Source organism: Chiroxiphia lanceolata, chromosome 3, assembly GCF_009829145.1.
Source record: "Chiroxiphia lanceolata isolate bChiLan1 chromosome 3, bChiLan1.pri, whole genome shotgun sequence".
NCBI classification, from domain to species: Eukaryota; Metazoa; Chordata; class Aves; order Passeriformes; family Pipridae; genus Chiroxiphia; species Chiroxiphia lanceolata.
The window spans coordinates 75,151,862-75,170,604 of NC_045639.1; the positions used below are offsets into that span (position 1 = coordinate 75,151,862).

An 18,743-nucleotide genomic window follows, 5' to 3' on the forward strand; every position below is an offset into this window, starting at 1 on the left:
TAATTACAAGTCTTTGAGCCTTTTCTTTTAAAATAATATTGCTGTAGGGAAAATATCTTTTTAGAAAAGATTTTCAGCTTGCTTATTTTTCCCATTTGACTTTTACCATTGAAAAATAATAACAGCAGAACACACAGTTGATGTTTCCTTGACCAATTGTTAAGAATTATTTTGTGTCCCTGTCAAGCCCTCCGTGTCCCTTGCTGACAGTGCTGCGGCATGTTCAGGAGCTCTGACAGAGGAGATTACATCTTCTCTGTGCAGCAGCAGTTGAGAGATTGCGTGTCTTTTTTTTCAGAAAACTTCATCAGAGTTTTCATGATATTAGGAACAAGTTAACAAAGCTGGGTGGATGAAGTTTTTGAGTGCAAAGTAGACGAATTGCATGTAAGAGTGTGCATTGGCAGAAATCATCTGCACATGTTCCTGAGTTTTGTGTTCACTTCCTCTACTCAGGGGGAAGACCTGTGCAGCATTGTGGAGAACACAAGTATTTGCAATGTGCGTGGTGTTGGTGAGCTATGTAAGCAAAGCTTGTAGATCAAATGAAGGAGAAAACCAATGATTTCATTAGGTACATTGGAGGTGTGTTCTCAGTGCAATGTTCATATTAACTAGAATTTAGGGAGAGGTAAGAAAAATAGGAAGCCTTGATGTCACTAGGGACTTGAATACTGGGAGGAGTGAACATGAAAACAAGGCATGACAGCAAGAGAAGACAGTAAATGATAGAAAATAAATTAGCTGTGCTTCTTTAACTGACCTCATTAGAGTTCAAGTAGCTGTCTGTGAAACTGAAAGGCAACAGACTTAGAGCCTGAGATTAAAAAAGGGGGTTTTTTTGACGTTTCATAGGGCTAATCTGTGGAACTTGCTGTCATAGAATGTTGTTGAAAATCTTAGCAGGGCTTAAAGGAAGAAAGAAGAATTAAGACATCCATATAAAGAGAAAACTTTTTTTTTAATAGGGATGATCTTGTGCATAAAGTCCTTCACTTGCCTACCAGCTGGTAGGAAGAAGTTTCCCCAGAGAGGTATTTCCATTATTTCCTAAAAAGAGATGTGTTTTCCCTCTGATGGTTAAGTTGGAAATAGCTCATGGTAACATGTGAGCTACTATGTCCATTCAGAGCTCCTTCTAACAAGTGCTTTTTGCTCTGGTACCAGAGATCTGGTGCATTGCAAGGAAGTGATGGTGCCTCATTTTCTGCTTTGGGGGAAGGTGAGACAAAAAAGATTAAATAAATTGGCCAGCATGTCCAAAGGAGAGCGAAGAGCTGTCTATCCATGCCCTCCAGATGGTACAGTTGTGCCTGGTGTTATCTGTTACTTACATGTGGGGACAAGCCCATGTTTGCTTGGGGTTTTTCCTGCTAAGCACCTCCTACCAAGCAGAACTCTGTAGTGTATGTACTGCATTATTAAAGGGTTCCTCTGTATGTTGCACTACTGGAAAAAAATCAAACAGTATGCTCTGTTTCTGAGTCCAAGCACTTACTATTTTTTCTAAAATTTTCCAAGGTATTAGGCTATCTTCTACACAGAGATAGTAATTCTTGAAAGGATGATTTTGGATGAGATTTTTATTAGAGACAGTGAAAGTGTGTCAGCTCTGTGCAGTATGACTGAATGACTGTAATTGTATCCTGGTTCTGCTTTTGAAGCACAGCTTAATTTCCCTCAAATTAATATAATGTACAAATTAAAACTATTGGGTTTTTTTCTTTGAAAAATTATGTTATTATGTAGTTTTTGTTATTACAGCATTCTAGGAATTATCAGGAAAAGTATTTCTTTAACTGACAGTCAAGCAATTACAACTGGTCTCCAGATTAGCAACGAGAGGCTAGATAAGTAGTATGCATGTAGATGTCACAGTTGTCCTTCACCACTTATGGCCATTAGCAGGAGTTCAACCTGTTCTGTCATTATCCTGCTGACACTGTACAACAGGTTGTATCGCACTGGCACTGGCTTCCATATGTCAGCACATCTGTGAGCGGTCAACTCAACCAACCATCTCCAAGTCCCCCACTTTTGCCAAGGATCTTGCTTGAAGCATATTTTCAAGGAGACGAGAGCACGCATCTTTTAGTTGTCAGATTTCTGTGTATCAGCATGGATTAATTCCTTTTTTTTTTCTCTAATACCAGTCTATAAATGTAGGAAGCTTCCAGTAAATGCATTGTGAGCTGTGAAATTCCCTCTTTTCTATTGTTTTTTGGTTTCCTTTTGTGGCTTCCCCCCCCCCCAAAACAAATGCACTAATTTCAAATGTTTTTCCACAGAACATGAAATGGAATTATATGCAACATTACATGGCACGCTATGTACATGAATGACAGATTCACTATATGTTAAGCAGTGTTAACAATAACATCGTTTGTCAGTTCAAGTAAATGACTCAAACCTTAGGTAGAGTCTTTACAAGTCACTTTCCTTACCACTGCACTGTAGCTGTTACATTGCCATCATCTTTGTTTCCATTAAAATTTAAGCACGTAGATTTAGTACAGGCACAGAGAAGCCTAAATAATCTTGTACTCATCGATGCTGAGTTAATTTCCTCCCCTCTTAGTTTAAGCTATTAAAACTGTATGGAACATGCAGGTAAACTATTTTACTTTGAAATATAAATTAGTAAATTAATTTTCATCTGAAGTGATTGTTGTATGCTCATCAGTGGGAGGCTACACTGCAAACTGTAAGCAGTAACAAAAAGTATCTGTGGCACTTCCTCCTGATTTGCATTGAAGATTTAGCTTTGAGGTGTGTTTACAGTGAAAAGAAACCTCCTGTAACAGTGATGGAGTTTTTGTTTGCTTCTTTGTCAAGTAATTATTAATTTTTGTTCCTTTTTGCTATAGTGCCTCTTGCAGAGGTCCTGCTTTTGTGGCCAAAAAATAATAAAAAACCCTATTCGTACCAGGATCCAGGATGTGTATATGCAAGGTTTTCTTGCTATATACTGAAGCTATTAATTTATCTATACTGGAGGAGATAGGCTGAATATACTCATTGATTCTCACTGCCTCAAGAAAACAAGACATTTCTGATAAATTAATGATAATACTTTGGCTAACTAACTCATCATCATGGCTGGGCTTCGCGAATGAAGATTTGGGAAGGGCTCTACCCACGTTTGTTGCAAGTGCGTTGGTGGCTAATAAGGCCAATACGAGATAGACATGTCCGGTTGCAAAAGGCACAGCAGAAAGACTCCTTAGGTGGTATATTCTGCAAGGCACGATTCTTTCTGTGTTGTCTTTTCTCCTCAAGAGTGATCCTGCGTGCGTTCTCAAAAGCATCATCAGCGTTACAGATGCTGTGTCTCCAGACCTCCCAGATGGAGGCCAGAGTAGACCAGTTATGTTGATCAATATGGCCAAGGCTGAGATGTTGTTTCAGGGAGTCCTTGTATCTTCTCTTTGGGGCTCCTCTCTTGCGGCAGCCGGTGGCAAGTTCACCATAGAGCAAGATCTTAGGGAGGCGGTGGTCCTTCATCCTGGAGACGTGCCCTGCCCAGTGCAGCTGTGTTCTCAGCACCATGGCCTCTACACTTGTGACTTCACGAGGGAGGCAGCCTTAGAGAACATAGTGCTGGTTACAGACTCTTTTGATCAGGTAAGCCCAGAAACAAAAAACATCTCTCAGGAGTTGGCTTCATGATCAAAAACTCTATTGTTCCTAAACTCAAAAATATGCCGACAGGCCATTCTGACTGCATTATCTCCCTACGCCTTCCACTACACAACAGGCAACACGTTGTCATCTTTAGTATATGTGCCCCAACTCTCCAAGCTGACCCTGCCGAAAAAGATAAATTTTACACTGACCTGCACCACCTTACCCAAAAGGCTAACTAACTAGACTTCTCAGAATTGAACTGATTTTGGCATCTAGGTTAAAAAAATAAGCTTCTTTCAGGTTTCGGTACATTCAGTGAGAGAAAACTGTTTTAGCAAATTGAAAAGTGAAACTGTGCATACATGGAAACATGCATGCAGCTACGTATGTAATTTTTTTTAACGTATATTGAATGTTTTATTGGAGCCAAAATAAAGGTTCAGTTCTTTTCAGAAAGTATTTGGGATTTCTAATCAAATTGATTGGAAATATTTGATTTTAATAGAAGAAGATATTGCATTTTAATTATATTAAACAAAATATTTTTAAGAAGAGTGTTGAAATTTTTAAAATTTGAAATTATTTTTTAGGTTGAACTGCTTATGGAAAAAAATTCACTTTGAAAAGAATGCTTAAAAAAATCACCCACTCTGCTGATTCCAGATTTTATAGTAAGCCTCACAGTACAGTAGCATCATTAAATAATTTTTAACTAGGGGTATTGTCAACCTCGTGTCAAAAAGTAGACAGGAAGTACAAATGTGAAAGTATCCTATTTGTAAATGTGAAGATACTGTTTTGCATATGGAGGTCCAGATTTATTCCATTTAATTTTAGGCACTGACCTTAGAGATCTGCTTTGTCACCTTGAGTCCTTCTCCAGTTACACTCCAAAGGGCCTCCAGCGAGCAGTTAAAAACTGAGAGCACTGTATCACTATCCTGCCTGTAGCCCAAGTCTGCTGTGTCCTAAGTTGGTATCTTGACATCTTGCACATCTTCACGTTTTACTGTTGTAGGCACATTGCACATCTGATGCGTTCTCTGATCTCCTTTAATTTCTCCTGTCCATGAGCACAAACTTCCAAGGCAAAGCCAAGGAGTTTTAGGTATGAGTGAGACAGAAGCCTCATCTTCAAGAACCCGAGAAGAGTTGAAGAGCATGGCTGGGCAAGTGAGACCATTGTGCCAGGGGAAAATGCAGATACATGTTTGCAGCTTGATGTACTGGTTAGTTGGAGCACACAATGAAAATGAAAACTGGCTCAATGTTTGTTTAATAAAATTGAAGTAAGTGGTTGTTTTTTCTGGCTGCTCTGCCAGTTTGATAAAATTGCTGTTTGAGCTCTACTAAGCCAGTTGTCCCCTGTGCTAAGTTTTGTAAGGGGTGCATGTGGTTATGCCTGCTTGTGCTCCTCTCAGTCTGCAACAAGTCACAGCTGCCATTTGATGGCCTTACTAGAAATGCACAAACCCACCCATTACAATCCTGAGTAACATGCTGTAGTTAATGTGAATAGAGATATGTTAATAGTGGATATTTATACAGTTTCATTTCGGGTTGCAAGAAGCTGGAGATCAAAATTGTTTATCAGGAGCCTTCTAGCGGTGCTTCTCTTAGTAAGGACAACGCCTTAAGGATCTATCCATGTACTCATAAGTCTATTTTTTGTAATTTCTGTGTAGTCTATGCCTGGAAAATATTATATTTAGAGTATATTTAGATGCTATGAGTAGTAAAAAAAGGAATCAACAGTTTTTGAATAGCAGTGATTGATACTACTGAATGGCTGTCTCATGAACAGATGCAACGTTACCCTGTGCAGTTGGCTAAAAGGTCACCAGTGTAAATGGGAGTGTAGTCTGAAACAGATGTTTTTCCTTTTTTGGCTTATGAGGATTGTGTGGATGCTGCTGGTGATCAAAAGGCTAGAAAAGACTCTCCTTTCCTATGGAGCCTTCAGTTTTTGTTTATTCTGGATAGTAAAGTGCAATGGTACAAACTCGGCTGGTGCCAGTGTCCCTTCTGTGTCCTTGGGCTGACTCCTAAGTTGGCTCGTCTCTGCTGGTGCCAGACCCCACAGAGGATGGCAGCTTGGAGGACAGTGTAGTCAGAGAGGACAAGGGTGACACCAGATATGTATTTTCTAAGGCGTGTAGACCCTTTTCTTTGAGACTTTTGATTTCTAGAGATGAAAAGTTAGGAAGTACACTATTTTTTTTCTGAAAGAAGCTGTTGCAGCTGTGGAATCCTCAATATCTTCCAGATTCGGATTTCTGTTTGACATGAGTAGCCATTAAGTGAATGTAGTGATATTACATCACAGTAACAGCATGGATTGTTCATGATCTTTCATGGTCCCTTTCAACCCAAACCATTCTCTGAGTCTACGATTGCATGAGTTGTCCAGATAACTTGGTTTTGGTGCACTCAGGCATTGCAAAGAAGCTAAAATTTGTAATGTTTTTATATTCAATGTACAGTGGGAGCAAAATACTTGATATACTTGATTGTTTTGATGGATCAGTAAAGAAGGTTCCTTTAAATTAGTGCTGAATATTTATGAAATTTGAACATCTGTCATCTCAGGGTTTTTTGCTGTTAAAACCAGATGGGTATACAATTCCCAAAAGCAGCTTTGAGTAGAGTTCAGACAATGTGTAGCCAATTTATTACCTGTCTTCACAAACCTGATAGTTTTGGAATCTGGATTCAAATTTATTGTCTCAATCAAAACAACTCATTATTTTGGGGCTTTTTTCATTTTAGGCATGAAACTGTTTTGTTTGCTTCTGGTAATATTGCATGTTTTAATATGAATTTCAGATGTGTGAAGTACTGCAGTTTGTTAGGACAGGAGTTTGGATGCAGACATTGTGTGAATTGATAACTTATGATGCTAAAAGGTCCTTATAAAAGTTCTGTGAGAGAACTGTAAGAGTAACTCTTACCTGATAGCATAGTAGTGCTTAACTCTTCCTACCCTAAAAAAACCCAACACCAAACCCTGTTTTTTCTAATTAGAAATGCTCTTAAAATGGAGATCCTTGGTTTAGAGCATTTATCGCTAATATATATAATATTAGTTGAAGAAATTTAGTATAAATGAGTAATTGAATACAGAGTAAATTACATGTATCAGGATACGTATATCAGGATATCATACTATTATAATTTTCTCTTAAGTTTCCTTAATAGTATTTGAAATCCATATACAGTGTGATGATATTTACCATCTTAACTCACTGACCGTTCACTCAGTTTGCTAACCTGCAGCTCACTGCATTAATGGCCTGTGGAACCATTTAGAAGAGATGGTTGTATATTTGTTTAAGTTGAGAAATTCTCGTTTGGATTCTGACACACAGTTTTTGTTTGTTTGTTTGATGTATAGCCTTGTGACTTCCCTTCCATTTCAAGATCATCTTTTTTCCAGTTGAGATTATTGTGCTGTTTATGGTTTACTGTACATGGACTGTTTTATGCACATTTGAAATTTCTGCTCAGTTGAGAAAAGGGTGAGATAGCAAGAGAGGCTAAGCACTTTGACAGTCGTCTTTTTATCTCTTTTATGACATTGGGAATGTTTAGTGGTACAGAAGTACTGGTGTAGAGTCAGTCAGGACTGACTGCTAGCATGGATGAGGCTCTACTGACAAAGCTGTATTTTAGTCAAGCCATACTCAATAGGATCAAAATGTGACCCAGGTTACAGTGCAGCCTTGTTGGTGTAATTGCTGCCTGCCACACCAGGAGCTTCCTAAAGTCTCATGAGGTCTAGCAGGGATTGCACCTATTTGTGCCCCTGGCATCCAACAAGACTCTGATGTAGACATTGTCTTGGCACTGGAACTGGCTCCCTAGGGAAGTGGTCACAGCGCCAAGCTTGATAGAGTTCAAGAAGCATTTTGGATAATGCTCTCAAGCACATGGTGTGATTTTTGGGGTGTCCTGTGCCAGGCCAGGAGTTGGACTTTGATGATCCTTGTGGGTCCCTTCCAAGTCAGCATGTTCTGAGATTCTGTGCCTCCTTAAGACCACTTTAAATTCTTTACTCTTTCTTTCATAGAGCTCCTCGATTTAAGGGGTTCCAGCAGCAGGACAGCCAGGAACTTCTGCACTATCTGTTGGATGCAATCAGGATTGAGGAGACAAAGGTAGTGTCTTTGTGTGTCTTTTAAAGAACTTAATTGACTTTATGGTGAACTACTAGTCATTGCTTCAATGTTTTTCATGTTCCCAATGTTTTAAAGATGTAGTTAATGAAGTAAGAGTGGCTATTTCTGTTATCTTGAGAAAAATGATTACTTTTTTTGAAGGATGATTTAATTATGTTCATGGTGATTTATTAAAATTGTTGATTGGAATGGAAGTTTCAGTTAGCAGTAGAAAGGGTGTGGTAAGTAGAACATGATAACTTTAGGCATCTGAGTTTTTAGGAATCTGAGTTGTTTGCCTTTATTTAAAAAAAGTATGAAAAAAAGGACATCTGAGGAGTCAAGAAAGTAAATATATAGGACCTCTGATTTAGCTGACAGAATTTTATAGCTTTGAAACAAAAATTAGCAGCTCCTAGCTGTGGGCCTGCCCACAATTTTAACTGCAAATTGTGAAAAGAAGAAAAGAAAAATCTTGCACAGTTTCTTGTATCTCTTGGAAGTGTGAAGAGCTCCTTGCTTTATAAATAAGGCGCTGCTTTTCATTGCTTAAAATCTACATCTAAGTATGGTAAGTATAGAAGCAGTTTGTTGTATTGAAAATGTCCTTGTGTGAGTTTTGTTGTTTCTTTTTCTTCATTACTTGTGCCTCCTGTATTGTTGAAAGAAAGTGTGTGTTTGCTTGTTTGAACTGTCTTGGACCATAACAGATTTAATCTGCCTGACTTAGTCTTGGACCCTTCTTTTCAGATGATATTTTGGTAAATAGGCTTTTCTAAGCCTCCTCTGAGGGAAGGCCTTAAATCTCATACTGACCAGCATACTTCCTCTTCCTTCTCATTAGTAACCTGATGAATGTCATGATCCTGAGTTGAATTATCTCACAGATAAGATGTAAAGTTGTGTCTGAGCCCAATTTTGGGCACTAGAGTAGAACTGAACAAATCCCTGTCCAACCAGAATACTAATATATATGGGCCAACCACGTCCTGGGGGGCATCAGGCAAAGCATCACCAGCTGGTCGAGGGAGGGGATTGTCCTGCTGTGCTCTGCACTGGTGAGGCCTCACCTTGAATATTGTGTGCAGTTTTGGGTACCACAATATAAGAAAGATATTAAGCTTAATTAGAGTCTTCAAAGGAGGGCAATGAAGATGGTGAAGGGCCTTGAGGGGAAGCCGTGTGATGAGTGGCTGAGGTCACTGGAGAAGACGAGACTGAGGGGAGACCTCATTGCAGTCTACAACTTCCTCGTGAGGCGAAGAGGAGGGGCAGGCACTGATCTTTTCTCTGTGGTGACCAGTGACAGGACCCAAGGGAATGGCCTGAGGTTGTGTCAGGGGAGGTTTCGGTTGGATATTAGAAAAGAAGGTTCTTCACCCAGAGGGTGATTGGGTGCTGGAACAGGCTTCCCAGGGAAGTGGTCACAGCACAAAGCCTGACAGAGTTCAAGAAGTGTTTGGACAATACCCTTGGGCACATAGTGTGACTCTTGGGGGTGATCCTGCAAGGCTAAGGGTTGGACTTGATGATCCTCGTGTGTTCCTTCCAACTCAGCATATTCTGTGATTTTGTGATTCTGTAGTCTCGTGAGGAGCATACTTGATCATAAACAGAACTGAACTGCAAGGAGAAACAATTAAACCTTGACACTGAAAATTTTTAGAAAATTATGTCTTGAACAGGGCACACAAGAAGCAGGTAATTTCAGTTAAAAAACACTTGTCACGTTTTTACAGCAGAAGGAAACTTTATTGTTTTATTTTTTGATTTTCTTATAAAAAAAAGGTGGAAACTGTACTGACTTGACAAAAGAGGATTCACAGAAAGTAGGATTATTAGAACAACCAAGCTTCTTCTCCAATAGGTGCTTGTGTTTCCCCTCAAGTCAGTCTCCTGCTTCACCAGTGGACATGCCATCATTATGATAACCTGCAGTCATATTTGCCTTTTGAATTTTGCCATTTATTATTAGAGAGCAGTGACAGCTACAGTAGCTACCTCAAAAGAGTGATGGAAGATGGTGAGAATTCATGGTGACCTTCTGGGCAGTATTTCTGCTGCCCCATTACCAGGCAAGGAGAGGTGGGTCCCACCCTGCCCTGCAATTAAACCCCACAGCTGCCCTAATGATGCATTACTGCAAACACTCGGGGTGCTCTGCCACAGACAGTAGTAGGAAAAGCTCTCTCCCCCTTTCTCTCTCTCTTTTTCTTTAAAGTATCCCGTGTTTCAGGTCTGTAGATGGCACAAAACCAGCAAATACAAGGCCCATGGTGAGCACTGGCCACTGTGCTGGCCAGACACAGGCAGGAGCCTGGCAGCTGCCCCTATGGCCTGCCCACCACGTGGGCTCTGGCTGCAGCAACAGCTTACAGACACTGACCTTCCTCTTACAAGCCGCTTTTAAACCTCATTCTTGGAAGAGGGAACAACGCTGTTGAAAGGTGACTGACTGCTTTGCCATCCACCTGTGAGAGCTGAACGTGGCCATCCTTGCTTCCCTACACCTGCCAGGATTGGTTTTAAACCCTAAGCGTTTTTATGAGAAATACATGTGATACATAACATGGGACCTGAACAAAAATGACATTATACTTTTGCCTCTTCTCTGTGGTTTTGTGTCTTGTATCTGATACCAGTGCTGAACTTTTAGTTAGAAAGTTTAGTTAGAAAGTGTGTATGTAGACGAGTGGATTTTTAAGCTAAAAGCTTGGCAATGCGACAATAAAGATGACATAGCGTCTGCTGTTTCCAGCAATGTGGGCTGGAGATGGTTTCACACCGGGGCCTGAAGTGGCTGAACCCTGCTGCTAATTGATTAATGTCTGCTGCCATTGTCCACAGCACCCTGCCCATTCAAAGACTATGTCTTTCTTTGACCTAAATAAATGGTTCAACGAGCTAATCCCAACAAAAGGGTTGCTTATGGCCCTAAACCCATTTATGGTGCTCAACTTCATGAATTACCTATTGATTAATCCTTTTAGTATATTGTTGGCTTTAAGATGAACAAAGCTGAGCTTGGGGCAGCGGGAGTTAATTCACAAGCCAGGTCACATACTCATAAGGTCGGAGTATGACTGGTCTGATGGGTGCCTGAACTGCAAACCAAACCTCCAACGCTGTCTGTCATCCTCACACTTTTGTAACATTGTGGCCTGAAAGTGTACTTTGCTGCCTGGAAACAAGAGCCATTTATTAATCCTTTCCTGTTAGGACGCAGGGTTTGAGTTGCTTGCAGACAGTTTGGTATCACCATTTGTCTCTTAGAATGGTACTTTGCTCTAAGTGTGACTTCAGTGACACGTTCAATTATAAATGTCATTTGCACACCAATGCGGGAGACTCGTACGTGTTCCTAGAGTTTGTGGATCAGATAGCCAGTACATTTGCCAGAAAAAGGGGAAGCACGGGTCATGCATGCTACAATGTTTCCCCGTCAGAGGACCTGATTCATCCTTCTGCTTTCCTCTCTGCAGCATGTCAGATTGGATTTTTTTACCAGCACGTGCTGTTCTGCTGCGAGGGTACACCTCACAGGAGTACAGCATCTCCTCACCCCAGGGCAGCTGAGAAAGAGCAGGGGCAAGTACTGCCTGTCTGGAGGGGCAGCTACAGCCCATCATTTTTGAAGTTGCTTCTTTCTGATCCTTCTTTCAAAAATGTAGTTTTTAGGATTTTTTTGGAGCAAATATTGATAACATTTATATGGATTCATTGGAAGTTTTCTGTCTCTTGTAAGGTTTTCTAACATAACTCTGGAATGTGCACTGTTAGAAAATAAAGAGAAGTAATGAAAATACTGCCCAAACACAGTCATTGAAGTCTGACTGTTAAAAGATCTTTAGCTGCCTTCAAGTGTTTTGTGCCCTAGTCATCAGTAATAGTCCAGTCTTCCATATATTTTTTTCTCTTTAGTGGTGGAAGAAATGGACAGTATTTGTATACTGAAAATTCCATAGTTTCTTGATAACCTATCAAGGGCCCTACAACGGTTCCCTTTTTAAGGGAAGGAAGTTTTTTGAATGGTTACCTACTAAGGTTAAGCTCATGTCATTTTGACATTGTTAATGAATAACAACAGTAATTTTACAACACTAAATTATGCTTATTTTATGCAAATAATATAAGATATATCTAATAATATCTGACTAGTTTTTAGAATGCTTACACTTAGAATACTTAATTCTTTTTTTTACTTACAGCGTATACAAACTGGTATCTTAAAAGCATTTAATAACCCAACTACTAAGACGGCAGATGAAGAAACTAGAAGAAAAGTCAAAGGTATGCAACTCTTTATTGAAAACTTTTAAAAACGCACAAGTCTTTAAATACCATTTTCTTCAGAACTGCTTATTGCAAAGAGCAGTCCCGAAGTGCTGTAGTTACCAGACTTTTATTCTGTGTTACTTTAGTGCCGCCTAGTGTGTACCTAAAGTAGAGACAGCTTAGTATGTGCTGACTTGCATCTTTGTATCCAGGATAAAGGCTTCCATGGTATTAATAATGCATCTTTTAATGATAGATAGAATTTAATTTTCTTTTCTAAAATAGCCTGCTTCATATTTGTTATACAGTCATAATTACTGTGTCACTCAGAGAGGCCACTTCCCATAAACAAACTGATTTCTGTCACTTGACTGTTACTTTGAGCACTCTAAATACAACTACAAAGAAAAGGCATGTTTTTGTTCAAAACGAGTTTTTAATCTTTTTGTGTGTGTGCGTTTGCTTATTCAATAGTTCTAATTTGGGGGACTTTCTTTTAATTAAAGTGTCAGTGATTAAGATGTTTTGAAAGTCACCCTTCCCAAATCTCCAAAAGATAAGGCATAGCGATGTATTAGAACAGGCTTTTGTTTAATTTTTTAGAGTTTTATAGTTGAAAAAAACATTTAGAAAGGGTGACAACCTGTCTGCTACCCCAGTCTCTATATCAAGGCAATACAATTGTATGTATGCAAAGGGAAACAGATTTTATTTAAAAGGCTTCTTCTTGAGAGATACAGTTTTATTATTCTGTTACATTAGGTTGGGAAGGGAAGGATAAAAGGGAACCTTCTCACTACAATATTTTTAAATGTTGAGATAACAGTATGAACTAGTTATTGTATTGTGTTCTAAACATTTTAAATATGTTTAAAAATTGTGCTTTCATAATATATCTTGGAAAGAATTTTTTTTGTGCTTATAGTGTGGCATTGGATCTGTTATTTTTCACATTTAAAAAAGGCAATGTTTTTTCAGCATATGGAAGAGAGGGTGTGAAGATGAACTTCATAGATAGGATCTTTGTTGGTGAATTGACTAGCACTGTCATGTGTGAGGAATGTGAAAATGTAGGTATTCTGGAATTTGGTTTGATGTGGAATAGATCACATACTGGTTTGATTATGTTGTCTTGGAAGTATAAAATTGTGTTGCCAATTTTATACTTTTTGTTTGTTTGTAAAAACAAGATTTTATTGAAAGTTTTTAGTTTGAAATGATTTATTCCTTCTTAAAAGCATTATCCTCCCAAACCTAAGAAGAGGGGTCCTTTGAATTGAAAAAGGATTCAAGTCCTCGGCTTGATTTTACATTTGACTTAAGGCTGGAGGTTCCAAATTCCATAATCATATGTGTTATACCCCAATGTTAATTGATATTTTTAAAACACCTGCTTGTCTTAACACATAAATCCTCCTGCCTGCTCTTCTGGGATATACCTGAAAATTGGGAATTACTTAATTTGAATTATTATGAGTGGGGAAATGCTAAAATTATTTCTTTTTCCTTGAAGTATGTTTTATAATTAACATAATAACCCCAATGAACAGCATATTCCTTTCATAATTAATATTACTGACATTTCATCATAAATGCTTTCCATGATCCTTATAATTTTCTTCAAGTTTGAAAGAGAAAAATCTTATTTGCATGACTTTTCTAATTGAATGTTATATTTGTGTTTGGTTTAAAACGTTCTATTTCATATTATAGAGATTAAGTAAATTAATCAATCTAAAAAATTAAGCACAGTCTTGCAGTGCCAGGTAAACTGTGATGTGCAGATTACACTTCAATGTGCTACTAGTATCAATGAAGAACTTTGACTATATAAAAAATAGAGGTTGTATGTATTTTGCATGTCTCATTTATTTTTGCTGGATTCTTATATTCTGCCTGCACAGGACTTGGGAATTTGCTAGCTGTAGCTCTTTGAGGAAGAGTTTAGCATTTGTTTTCCTTTGCCTGCACTGGCAAGATATTTTTGATTCATGTTTGTTCATGCAAACTGACACTTTAGAGGAACCCCTGTTTGAACGTCGCCCCTCAGGCAGTCAGCCTCCATAGTTGCAATGCTTTTGATCTCATTAATTGCTTTACTGGAACCTAAACCATCCTGATTCCCTCACACAACAGGTAAAAATAAGCCTGCAGTCCATATCAAATGTCACAGGTGGAAGACTGGGTCGCAAATACAAGAGAAGGGACACAGTGACAGTAATTGAGGGCATGACTGTATTCAATGACTTAAATGTACAACGTGATTTTTACTGTTTTATTTTTAAGGTTTTGTTTTTCACAGTCTTTCCAGAGGTAAGATAAGTCAGTTTTGGAAGGATTGAGGACAGCAAGGGAGAGAGCTTAAGGAACTTAGTGATAAAGGCAGATGGAAAGTGCTTGAAGAGACTGTCTTTAGGTATGCTTTGAAAGATATTTCCAGCTTATAGATGGCAAAATAAAACCACAGTACAAAAAAGAGGGCTGATTTTTTTTTTAATTCCCTTTTCCCCAGTAATTGGATCTATTTTAACAAAACCTAACAAAGCTTTTAGCTGTAACCAGTAATACTGACTTAATCTTAGCTGAGACATGAGGTTAGAACCTGTCACCTGACTGTCATTAACCAGGCCCTGCTGTGTAACAGTGTACGAGGTCAAACGCCTGTGCAGACGAGTCCAGAATCAGGAAACTCTAAAAGGTAGCTTTCTGCAAAATTATACCACAAAGGCCCACATGACTTGAAAATCTGTCTGAAGCTCAGAGAAACTGAGCACCAAACTGAGTCTATGTCCAGTTCATGCCCAAGTGAATGGCCTTGCCCTTTTTGACTGTATGCTGAAATTTTGTGCAGTGTTAGAAAGAAAATTAAAGTTAATGTAAAAAATTTTTTAAAAAGTGGGAAGTTCTTCATTGTAGTTCGATATATCTTGTAACTAATTAACTTCTTGTATAGTTTCTGATAATAAATTGTTTAAATAAAGGGAGCTGTGTACTAAGCCTGTACAATGTTCTTTGTGTTTAAATGCATTTTCTCTTTTTCTTCAAGATTTCAACAGTAAAAGAACCTTTCATTGATCTTTCACTTCCTATAATAGAGGAGAGGGTAAGAAACAGAATATGTAATAAGTAACTATTGCTCCTAGTGGATTGTTTCTACATACCTTTATGAAGATATTTATGTATTTACAGAGTTTTGATTTCAAGCCTAAAAATGTAACCTTGTCCATAAATATGTGTACTGTCATACATCTGTTCATTATAGGATTTTCTTTGTATGAATAGACATAAAATGTCTTAAGTGCATATATTTTTAAATTAGTCCAAACTTGGACCAAATGATCTTAGTAATTTATAGAATATATAGGTCTAGATTAGCTTAATTTAGTAGAATATAATTCTATGAATAGAATGATTATAAACATTTTTTTGGAGGTTCAGCAGGTTAGATTCTCATCTGTTGGTTTGCACATAGAGAACTGGAGTCTCTTGGGTTGGAGTTTACCTACAGGATGAGACACTGTAAAAATGGATATTGGAATATATTTATTCTGGTATTTTCAGCATTTCACAGAATACTTCCATTAGCTGTGGAAGAACTGTGTTCCTTTGAAGGCATATACTCTGGTTTTGCAGGACTTGGGGTTTTCATTTGAGAAAGTGGGGGTGGGTTGGGAGTGGTTCTTCCGCCATCCTGCATGTATTCATCTATATTTAAGGGAGAGTATTTAACGTAGCATTTATTCCTGTATAAAATGTATTCTTCTCCAAACACCAGTTTTACTTGTAACAAATTCGCCACCTTTGTTGGTGCATTGAGTGCAGATGCCTGTGGGAGTTAAAGCTTTAAGAACGTTTCGTGTATCTGGGCTCTTGTGCTTCCTGGTTCCCATGTGTGACACGGGAACTCTGTGGGCTTTCTTTGGGAGCCGTTTTTGTGGGCGTTGGGCAGTTGCTGCACTTACTTGAGGATGGGCATTACTTTATGGGTTTTGCTTTCCTCAACAGTTCAGACACACTGCTGCCAGTAATGTGATGGGGGGCGTGTGGCAGCTCCTTCACCATGGCATAAGGTGGTTGGCTACACCAGAGACTGACTTACGGGAGCTGTGTCACCTTTCATTACGTCACATCTCATACAGCTGTGCATGTCCTTATAAAGTAATAGATTATTTTGTATTGTATTACGTACAGGAATTGTGTATCATTCCTATTCCTTCCGCCTTTCAGTTGATCCTTCAAAGGCTTTGACAGTGAGTTTATGGTAAAAAAATTTAGAAGGCTAGTTAATTGGTTTTATGTAGGTCACTGTTTTCTAAAGTAAAGGAAAAAAACCCCCACCTACATTCATCTTTCTGTGGGTTGCAAAGGAATACAAAATTGAGATAGTGCCTTTCCTAATTTCATGTTTAATTTCTTAGGTTGCAAAACCCATGCCTTTGGGAAGAACAGGTAAAGGTAAAAGTGTACAGGAGGCAGATCTTGGTCAGTATAACTGTTCTTCTATCAGTACACTGAATAATCAACCCAAAATTGTCAAGAAACACACTTTAACAAAAGATAAGGTAAGAACTTAAATATACTAACCAGTCATCTTGAGCTTATTCTGAAGTTTCTAGGGCAACTGGGAATTTCTAGGGAATTTTGATACCTATTAATGGGGGTTTTTTTGTACATGTGTTGCTGACATCAACTTGTTTTAAAATATTTAGGTCATTATTAGAAGTGTGAGAAATAAAATCATTGGTAACCATTAAGTTTTCAGTTACAGGGTTTCCTTTGTCAGGAAAAGAAAATCTGCAAACTAGTTTCAATTCATGTTGATTTTGGGACTATTGCAAGGGTCCGTGCCCAGTTGGGAACCATAAAAACTCTTCTGAATCAGGTCCTAACACATTAAATACACGTGAAGAAATGACTATATAAAAGCATTATAAGAGAAGAGAATGAGACAGAAGTAGAAAAAGGACATGTGGTACAAACAAAGGACAGGGTGGTAAGAAGTAGTGCAGAAACTGATTGTTGTAGGAGAAAAGGCCTACAGCTCAAACTACTGAGGTGAAGGGAAGGATTCCCACTAGCACCACTGGAATTTTGATCCAATTGAAATAAAGGAAAAAACAAAGGGGAAGGAAAGTTGCTAATTTCTGTTGGAAAGTAGCCAAGCAAAAGAAGGGAAAAAAAGAATCATGAACGCTTTTTATCTAAATCACTTTTTATATAAAGGAGTAGTTTTCTGTGGCAGCAACCCTTTTCTTTCTTCTTGCAATCTTGATTTAAAAAAAATCAACTTCAGGTAATGTACAAATTAGCAAACATCCTACAAGGGATGCTTTAGTTAATTCTGCGACAAGTGCCTACAAGGTGAGTTGAATTTTCTTCTGGAACCTCTCATCGACTAAGGCCTCTGATGGGAGGCCAGGGGACTAGTTTAAACCTGAGACCCTTTTTTAAGTTAGATCAAGTGACTACCACTTCAAATGTGCCATCCACAGCTGTCACAAAGTGAAAGTTATTAGTTGTGGGAAGTATTGATCTCACAGTAAGTATAATGCTCTTAGCTGACTGGGGTGTAGCTTTCTAATCCTAAATCAGTTTAAAAAGATCTTAGGGAAATGGACTAGCTTAAACATCTGAGAGATGGAGAATATAAAACAATATAAACCCCCAATAATTTGCTTTGAATTTGTCATGTTTCAAAAGGTATGTTAGATTACAAATCTATTTTCTGAATGCATTACTTTTATTACTGAAATAATAATGCCATAATTTACAGAACCAATTGAACCATGAGAGACGGCTTGCCAGAAAAGCTTCCTTGAAGGAAGAAGAAAGAAGTCCTGTTATCATGCAGGAAAAAACCAAAAAGCTTGAGCTGGAAGGTAGCTCTGGCGTCCTGTACTCCAGAGACACAACTGCTGACTCAGCTGTCAATGGCAGTCAGACAGAGGGCAGTGAGAAGGAAGCCAGCCGCTCTGAAAGCAGCTTTGATGCCGACAGTGAAGCCTCAGAAAGCGAAAGTGCTTCTAAGCAAACAACTTTGAGCCCATCCAGCCACACATCTGGTTTGCACGTCAACCACATAAATGTTAAAATGCCGCACAAAATGCCAAATGGCAGTAATGAAGAGGTGATTTCCAGTGCCATATCCAAACTTGGCTTCTGTGACCCAATAAATGAAGATAAAAAATCGAGCCGTGGAGATCCAGCGTTAGGTGTATCAAATAATTCTGTGTTCTCAGTAGATAAATCTTCACTGTCCCAAACACCTCAAAATGCTTTCCAGACGCTTTCCCAAAGCTACATAACTAGCTCAAAGGAATGTTCTGTTCAGTCCTGCCTTTACCAATTCACCTCTGTAGAGCTCTTAATGGGGAACAACAAGCTTTTATGTGAGAACTGCACAGAAAGGAAACAGAAGTATCAGAAGAAAACCAACTCCACAGGTAAAGTGCTTGTACCTCTCTAGACAATTTTCAGCATTTCCTCCCAAAATCTGTGTGCTGGCTGCTGTTCCATTGCTCCAGCACAGGCCTCCCCACATTGTGGCTAAATAGAAAATGTCTCCCCAAGCAGAACTTGCTTGTAACAACTCAAAACTTCATCATGCAATGGCAACAAGACTAAATTTTGTATTAGAACATAATCATAGGTGTAATGTAAAATTTATTTTGCATCTTTATTCTA

At 38.6% G+C, this 18,743-nt stretch overlaps 1 protein-coding gene across 4 annotated transcripts in view; it reads left to right on the forward strand.

Moving 5' to 3' along the window:
- USP45 (ubiquitin specific peptidase 45) overlaps positions 1-18,743 on the forward strand; it is a 51,909-nt gene that overhangs the window by 28,044 nt on the left and 5,122 nt on the right. For 2 of the 4 annotated variants that reach the window (XM_032681384.1, XM_032681383.1), the window contains 6 exons: positions 7,697-7,784; positions 11,993-12,074; positions 13,038-13,129; positions 15,106-15,162; positions 16,478-16,621; positions 17,833-18,502. In XM_032681384.1, the coding sequence (XP_032537275.1) occupies positions 7,697-7,784; positions 11,993-12,074; positions 13,038-13,129; positions 15,106-15,162; positions 16,478-16,621; positions 17,833-18,502 (1,133 nt within the window). Of the gene's footprint in view, positions 1-855; positions 973-7,696; positions 7,785-11,992; positions 12,075-13,037; positions 13,130-15,105; positions 15,163-16,477; positions 16,622-17,832; positions 18,503-18,743 lie in introns of those variants that run through there. The other 2 variants (XM_032681385.1, XM_032681387.1) reach the window with 2 other exon arrangements.